The 8810-nt window shown below is 39.5% G+C and overlaps 1 protein-coding gene across 1 annotated transcript; it reads left to right on the top strand.

Annotated features, from left to right (window-relative positions):
• Positions 1 to 6501: 6501 nt before the first annotated feature.
• On the top strand, positions 6502 to 7981 carry rrs1 (ribosome biogenesis regulator 1 homolog). The gene has a single exon (XM_044105460.1). It carries the CDS (start codon positions 6551 to 6553, stop codon positions 7592 to 7594), a length of 1044 nt encoding a protein of 347 aa, XP_043961395.1. The 5' UTR covers positions 6502 to 6550; the 3' UTR covers positions 7595 to 7981.
• The last annotated feature ends 829 nt before the right edge of the window (positions 7982 to 8810 follow it).

Raw genomic sequence — 8810 nt, 5'->3', positions numbered from 1 at the left:
TCATGAATAATGATCACACAAAAGCTTACAAATAGTTCACAGTTCAACGTCTTTGCCCTGTTTTTGACAGATCTCAGGCAGATAATCGTTAGAGACTGCAGAGCTGAAAGGCACATTAATCTTATTTGGTATTTTTCCCTTCAGTTGTCTTTTCTTCTGGATTTTAAATGCCATTTCCTGTTTTGAAAGAAGCTTAGCATATTTTAAAAATGTTTAGCCTTTGCCAAATTCATTTATTTACCACCTTTAGTTCTTGACTGGGTGCTCATGTTTTGCTTTTCTTGTCTCGTCTGTCACTTCCACGTGTTCACAGCTCAAAAACAGCACCTGTGATATTTATATAAACTCTGACTACAGAATTATAAATGGAGAAGGCTTTCACACATCTAAAGATATATCCCTCCATGCAGCGAAAGGATAACCTGAAGCAAGTGAAATCTAGGAAACAGGACTTGATCGCTATCATCCACCTCCATTGTGAAAGACTCTCTGCCGTGTAGCAGAATGACTGAGATATAAATAAAGACGGTAAGCCGCTTTGCGCATTTATGGTTTTTATGAATGAATACAACTGGTGAATGGTTCACCAAGCAGGGACAAACCCCTAACAGGATCAGTGGTTTGCTATATTCAGAGGGCTGCAGAGCACGTTCCAGCTGCACCTTGTGGCACATTACATCAAAAACATCCACAGATAAAACATTACATGTTTCCACTTTCATGTAATGTCTTTGATTTAGTTTTGAAGCTACAATACCTGTTGTTTGCAAACAAAATGCGAGTAGTTACCAGCAGATAACAGGATTCCCGTTTCACATGGATGGAAAAATAAAAGAAATGCAGCCATGCAAAAACTAGCTTGAGGCTTGAAACTTTCTTCCCGTTTCCAAAAGTTGACCTGTTAGCATCAAAGAGGAGCTGCGAGCGCCGCGGGCCCACACACAGAGGAGCAAAATAATCTCATCAGCACCATCCTGGCATAAATCAGACATGATTAGCTGCTGACAGTTTGCTTGTGTATTTTTAGTTGTTCCCTTATTACATAAAATTGTTTGACCTACTTGGCTTGAGGACAGAGAAAGTATTTTTATGCATTTTGTCAAGAGGAATACATTTCTGTCTCCTATCTTCACAAACTCTGTGTTATTGGAAGGTGTATTCTAGTTAATGTGTCGCACATGCATAATGATTGCATAAACTGAAAGTTTTATGAACTTTTGAAAGCGTTGTGTAGAAAATATTTGCAAAACTAGAATTAAATCCCCTGTAAATCGACATTTTAGCAACAACACCTGTCAGCAGGAGAAAATCTGCTTTACTTCACTGTCTGCCCGTCTGTCTCACGATAATTTAAGTGGGCGGAGGCATGGATTGTATGAGAGCAGGTAGGTGGGAATGATGGGTGATGGGTGAGAATGCTGTCTAATCTGTAGGATCAATAAATCATTTAAATTGATCCTGTCTGACAACCTAAAACCATGTTTGTGAAAACCACCGGACAACCTGCCCAACATATTTTGATATTGTTCAATGAAAATGATTTATAGACAGGGCATTTTGTCCAACCTGCTTCTCCTCTAACTTTACAGATACACTAATATTTTTATTGTGTCTTATAAATTCTTGCTTTATATAGTTTTTGATATTTTTCTGAGATGAGTGGGCCAAAATTCATTTACAGTAATGTTTAATACTCACTGCAAGTGTTTGCAGAAGTTGCCATCAAGGATGGTGGTTATTAGGTTTAGGGTTCAATTACTTTTTCACATCAGGTCAGATTGTTTTGGATAGCTTTGCCCCTTAGTAAATGAAATTAGCCTTTTTTTTTCCAGATACACGGTTTGTCTTTGTCATTCAAGACTAAAGGAAGTGGACACCATAAATAAATTGGCTAAGAAGTCAAATGTTTTTTAAAAGCTCTTTAGATGCATTTCCATGGTAAATATCACAACAAAAGCCAGTTTTGTTCTTCCTGCCTCTGCTTCCTGTTTCCATACCACTCAGTGTCCCATCGTGACCAGAGTTTAGTTGGCTGACAGTTGAGGTCAGAGCCTTTATTGATCTGAAGTTGGGACAGAAATATCATTTGGCAAAGAGCAGCACCTCACAGATACCTGCTGCTTCCACTCTGACAGATCGGAGAATTAACTTGATCATCCGCTTTGAAGGGAATGCTTGTTAACAATGACTTCTCCTTTCATCTAAAACTCAAAAAGAGGCTAAAATGTAAACCTTGTTGTAAGCAAGTGTTACCCAGTCTTGTGAAGCCAGGAGACGGCAGGGGTAATGTTTGCAGATGACTGAGCAAGAAACAGAGCTGTGGTCTCCTGGAAGCACCGCCCTTCTCCATCCAGTTCAGTCCAACCCCCAAAAACCTGGCTGGCTGCCTGGACCCAGCATGGCATGGAGAGTCCTTGAGATATCATTCCAAAAACATTATGTCCAAGTGTGTGTGGGTGTGTAGGAGAGAGGGGTCTGACCATGCAAGCAGAAGCAGAAGCGTTGCGTATGTGTTCGTGCAAAGGTGTGCTGAAGTGGCTCCATACTGAATGCTGGACGCAGGCAGAGCACGGTGGAGCTTGGTGATGTGGGAAGTTGCAGAGGTCGTCCCTCAGTTTGGTAATCTGCAGCACAGTGGAGGCTTTTTTACATTGATGTCATCACTTACCCCCTATGATCTTTTGAGTCACGGTCTCCACCAAGCTGCAGTAGGTCACAATTTTGTGAAATCAAAAAAATGATGAGTATATGATTAACAAAGCTTTTATCCTCCTCCTCAGTGTTTCCGTTTGAGGTCCTTTAAGGCCTTACTCATTATGTAAAGTGTAGAGTTAGCATAGAAAGTGTGTGATAATTTGAAGTTGGACTCACGTGACTTCTTTGTCTTTCAAATTCCTCATTGCAAATTGGTACCTCTTAAACGTTTCCACTTTCACATCCAACAACTTCAAAGTTATTATTAGGATTTTATGGGACAGACGTACATGAAGCTGAGTCTATTGTTAAACGGAAAGAAACTTAAAAATTGACCAACGAACCCAATCAGGAATCAAGGGGGTAGAATAAAATGTTCAGAACAAAAAATACAACCAAATTAATTAAAATACTCTAAATAACAAGGGAAATAATTTTGCACAAAGTGGTTAAGTAAAGGCACTCAAAAAGCTTGGTAAATAGGTTGACTGTGGAAATGGTTATGGGTAATTTCACATTGGCCCATAAGACGGTATATAATCCTTAAGAAATTCCTAAAGTGAGTTATTTGCTTTCACAGAGTTGTTAGAATAAAATTGTCACACAAAAAAACTGAAATTTCTAAAGGAAAACATTTCTTGAAAAGGTGATAATTGGTGAATAGCAGTCTCATATCAGAAAGAACTGTGCAAGACAACCTGTTCCAAAAAAAAATTACTCCAATAAATCCACAAAATGTGAAGCATCAGAAATGAAAAGGAGTCCAATGCTTGTCCAGACATTTACCGGTTCTTATCCAGGACCTTAGCAGCTGCTCCAGCTCCTTGGGTGTCTTGGCTTCTTTTCTGATTAATGTTCTCCAGTTTAGGTGGACAATCATGTCTTGCAGTTAATTGGATTGATTCTTATTCAAACCACTCTCTCAGGGTAACTACTGAAGTTAAAGTTTTTGTTCCAAACCTGGACTATTAAAGCTATAAAAAAGCCTTTGTATATAAAGACTTTAGTCCATAGGAATCTATCCATCTGTTCAATCACTTCAAGCTTTTGACAAGGCAAAGCGTGTTGTGGTGAGTGAAAATATTCATCAGTGCAGACTGAGCATCTGCATAGATTATCAAGAGATAAAGTCACCTGATCATCAGGTCAGTGCTGTAATTTTTGAGTAGAATGTCAACCAAATCATGTGTAGGGGCAACTTTGTCCAGTAGAGACTGATTCTCTAAGTTCTAACGCCAGTGTCTCAGAATCTTAGAATGTTTTCAAAAATCCTATAGGTTGGCCTTTTGAGCTTGGCTCCTACCTTTTATGGAGCTCAAATTACATAGGCAACAAAAACATGAAAAGACTAAACTGGGATATTGCTTACTTAAAGCTACACAATGCAAATCATCTGTCAAGCTCAGAGAGCTACAAAACAACCTTTACAATCCAAAGAGCCATTTTTTTTTTCAGGTTCCATATTCATAGCCTGACCACTGTCAAAATATCTGCCATAAATTCATAATAAAAACATGCATTTATTGTTATGAGCTAAAGAAATGTATTTAATCTTTGGACATTCTTGTTTAGAATATGAAAGATTAAAATTGTGTATTCTGTAACATTTATGACATTCTGTGCTCTAAGGATGAAAACCCTTTTTTCAGTCTTTCTAAAGTTTCCAATTGAAACCCAACTCTGTCCAATTCAAGTAAATAAATATGTTTGGGTAAAAAAAAAAGGTTTATGATTGACCTATAAAAGGGTTGGTCCACACCCAAACCCTTTGGCTCTGACTGTGTCATGTGGTGGCGTGGAATTGGGCTGATTGGGCTCTCAGGATTTCCACAACTCAACGCGCTGCCTGAAGACATCCTGTGAAGATGATGCACTGCTGCTGCTGCTCTGCAAAAGTGCTGTACCACCTTCTGTGTTTGCCGTCATTGTGCCACCAAAGTAGATTTCCGCGCCTAATAATAGAACAGCTTTTTCTTCCTCTCTGTTTCATCTTGTTCTTGATTTATTGTGTGGATGCATAAAATAATTTCTTGGGTTGATTATCTTTAGACAAAATTAATGACGAATCGCTTGCTTGTTGGATTTCTATCTTTGGAGATGTTACAAAAATATGGATTTGTATTTTTACAAAAGTAATCTAGACTAGGTTTAAATTCATAAAAATGTATCTTGTGGTCTAAATAGATTGCTTTCCACTCATACAACTAGAAAAAATTTATTTTTAAATCTTGCTATGGGCAACAACTGTAAGCTTTCTGACAACATCCCAATGTTTTGTCATTACAAGCGTTGCTGCTCTATAATTTACTTCCTACTTCCCAAAGGAGCCAAAACAACCAATTATGTTTAACATAATTAAGATTTGGTCACAGCTTGAAAACAATACAGTAGAGAGCAAGCTTCAGTCTACACATCAGTCCTAGACAATGACTTTCTCCAAACTAATGCTTTTTTTTTTTTTTCAACGATTCTATTTTCCTTCCCTTTTCATCCCTCTCAGCTTAACAGCTTTTGGGAGTTGTCATCTCAAATCACTACTTCAGTGACATCCAGAGCCTGATGTGCTGCTCCTCCATATGTTGCCAGTGCTTCAAAAAGCTCCTTGCGTCAACAGACAAAGCCATGAGAATATAAATGAACTTACACTAGGCAGTGCAGCGGCAAGTATTTTTAAAAGGCTGGTTATAAAAGTAGGAATTAGTTATTTTATGCAGCCTGTTCATCATTCCAGAACAATTAGCAACACAGTTTATATCAACAGGATTAAATCACTGAGTTAAAGCCCTTTTTTGAAATAATTACTGTCACTTTACAGATGTATTGATACTTGTTTAATTCAGAAAATTATGTGTTGAAGGTGATATGAAGAAGTAATTCTTCTATAATTTTTGGCTTGCAAAAAACCAAACCAAACTCTATAATTAGAGATAATTAGTTTATCTCTAATTTATTTGACCATCAACTTGTTTCATGTGTTCAGTGTGTCTTAAACAGGGCAAGAGGTGAACTTTACAGCGATTCTGATCTTCAGTCTTCAGGTGTCCCGCATCTTTTAGATGTGACTCTGCCTCAACACACCTAAATTTGAAAAATTGGTTATTTCCAACCCCATATCAACTTTTCTCCTTCCATTCTTTATTCCTTTATTTGATCCAATCTTGAGTGAATAAAGATTGGGTTTCCTTTGTTTGTTTGTTCCTTCCTTACTTTTCCTCTTCTTTCATCCTTTCTTTCATCCTTGTGTTTTTTCATTCTTTCGTCCATCTCTTCTCTCATTCTTTTTCCCTTCTTCATTCCCTCATCCTGCTCTTATTTCCATCCTACACTCACTCCATTCTTTTCTCATTCATTCAGTCATTTCCTTCCTCTCATTCCTTCCTTCATAACCTTTATTCTTCCCTCACTGTCAGTCTCTTTCCTCCTTTTTTGCCACATTCCTCCAATCCTCGATTCCATCAATAATACATTTTTTCCCTCTTTCTAAACTCCTTCCCTCCTCTTACTTCCATTCTTTAACATTGTTCCTCTTTCTTACACTCCTTTATTTCATTCATTCTTCCATTCCCCTTTATATCATCTTCCTGCAATCCTTTCTTCCCTTTTACATCCTTATGTCAATTTTTTTTCTAAAATTTTTCATTCTTTTCTCCCTAGTCAGTTATTTCCATGTTCAAAACATGGAAACACTGAAGTGTCGTGTTTAAATGTGCTCAACAGGACGGAGAACTCTAAAACATTTGATCAAACACTGCCACCTTGTGGTCATAATAGGAACACTCTCCGTTCACACATGAACCGGAAATAAATGCTCGTGTTTTTTCCTGCTCCACACGTGTTCCACTGTGAGCCGACCAACATGGCTGCGTGCAGTGTGGAGGAGCTGTTGGCCAAAGCTGAACAGGAGGAGGCCGAGAAGCTGAAGAGCATCTCCGTCCAGAAGGAGCTGGACCTGGAGTTTGACGTCGGGAATCTCCTGGCTTACGACAAAAACCGCATCGAGTCCCGTGATTTGAGGGAGAAGAAGAGAGACGACTTCCTCCGAGCCTTAGCCCGGGACAACACACAGCTTCTCATCAACGAGATATGGAAACTACCCACGGAGAGGGTCGAAGAGGTTATCGTGGCCAAACTACCGGAGCAGACCACCCGGCTGCCCAGAGAGAAGCCCCCGCCGAAGCCCAAAGCCCCGACCAAGTGGGAGCAGTTCGCCAAGCTGAAAGGCATCCAGAAGAAGAAGAAGACTAATTTGGTTTGGGATGAAACTGCTAAGGAGTGGAGGAGGCGCTGGGGCTACAAGCGGGCCAAAGATGACACCAAGGACTGGCTGATCGAGGTCCCGGAAACCGCGGACCCCAACGAGGACCAGTTCGCCAAACGGAACAAGGCCAAAAAGGAGCGGGTGGCCAAAAACGAGTTGAACCGCTTGAGAAACATCGCCAGAGCGCAGAAAGTCAAAACCCCCGGAGTGGGACTCCTGCCTAAAGCCCAGCAGTCCAAAGACGAGCTGGTCAAAGCCGTGAGCGTGGCCAAGACCTCCACAGCGTCCGTGGGGAGGTTCCAGGACCGCCTGCCCAAAGAGAAACCCCCCAAGAACTCCGGCAAGAAGAGGAAGTTCGAGCCCCTGATCGGGGACTTCTCCAGCGAGAAGCAGAAACAGCTGGAGCTGCTGAAGCTCATGGGCAGCAAGACCCCCAAGCTGGACATCACCAAGGCGGTGAACACACAGATGAGGGAGGAGGACAGAGAGGAGGCTGCGGCTCGGCGGAGGAAGGGCGCTGGGGGGAAGGGGCGCAAAGGCAACACGGCAGGGAGAGGCAAGGGGAAAGGGAAGGGGCCGAAAGGAAAAGGAGGAAAAGCTGGAGGAGGAGGAAAGAGAAGAGGAAAACCAGGGAAGCACTGAGGACTTTGATTCCCTGCTTCATCTGGAGTTATTCTGGACGTTTAAGCAGCAGAATGAACTGATTTACTGATGTTGATCAATAAATCTGCAATTTGATCCAAGCATTCTTGGATGCTTGTTGACAAAACACGTAATCTGAATATGATTCTGAATATATATTTTGCAGATTCAATTCATATGGACTATTTGTTTTCTTCAGAATATGCTCAAACCACCACAGAGGCGTGATGTGAAAACTTTTGTAATAAGATAATATTGCAGCTAAATAACTGGATTTATTCATTTCAGGTGTTTGGTTTATTTAGAGAAAGATAATTGTCCCGTGTTGCAAACGAGGAGGCTACTATCCCAACTGATTGTTGATTAAAGGAACATTTGTAACATTGATCTGTGTCACTTTGAAAATACACTTTAAACTGCAGGACCAATCAGATTCAATATAGCTGAATTATTCAAGTTTCTATACAGTTACACACAGGCTTCAACCATGATGCCACCACTGATTAAATATTTATAATATTAATCTTAGTTGTAGTTCAGCAAAAACAGAGAGTAGTAGTTTTTATGATTATAGCACATAATTAATCAGTATGTCAGTTTTTGTAACACGTGTCAATTTACATTTTCCTTTATGCATTTCTTTTTTGTTAAGATCAAGAGTTGAACAAACCAAACGCACAGATTTTCTTCCTGCTTGACCTGTTCTCTTAATAATCTGTTCATCTGAAGTAATCAGATTACTGTAGTCTATCCCAGTTTGTACGTAACAAACGCAGAGAACTGATAAAATGACACGTTTTTATTAATGTACTTCACTTCAAAATAACTATTGACTATTGCAGTAAATAATTGGATTTGTGCTTTTCTTGTTTGATAAATACAGAATTTATTAGCATAACAACAAGGAAAATAGCTGCATCTCCTATTATAATTATTAAGTCTTATTTGCAGCTACAATGATTTGCAGTTTTGTTTTAGGCAAATGTTTATTTTTAATTGAACATATTAAAAATGATTCCTTAGATTCTGGTTTTTGGTGAGAACACTGGGCCGTCTGTAGACCAAAGCTGCGCATCAGAGAGGTAAATAATATTAGCAAATTTAAAATAAGGGTCTCAGGCACGTAAACTAACGGAACACGTTTCATTAAAATGGTAAATAAAACTTAACATTTTGAAATAAACAAGTTAAAATAAATACATTTTTACTATTTAGC

This window comes from Gambusia affinis, linkage group LG21, assembly GCF_019740435.1.
Source record: "Gambusia affinis linkage group LG21, SWU_Gaff_1.0, whole genome shotgun sequence".
Lineage (NCBI taxonomy): Eukaryota > Metazoa > Chordata > Actinopteri > Cyprinodontiformes > Poeciliidae > Gambusia > Gambusia affinis.
Note: the sequence above shows the minus strand (reverse complement) of the source record. Positions and strands in the feature narration are given on the sequence as shown.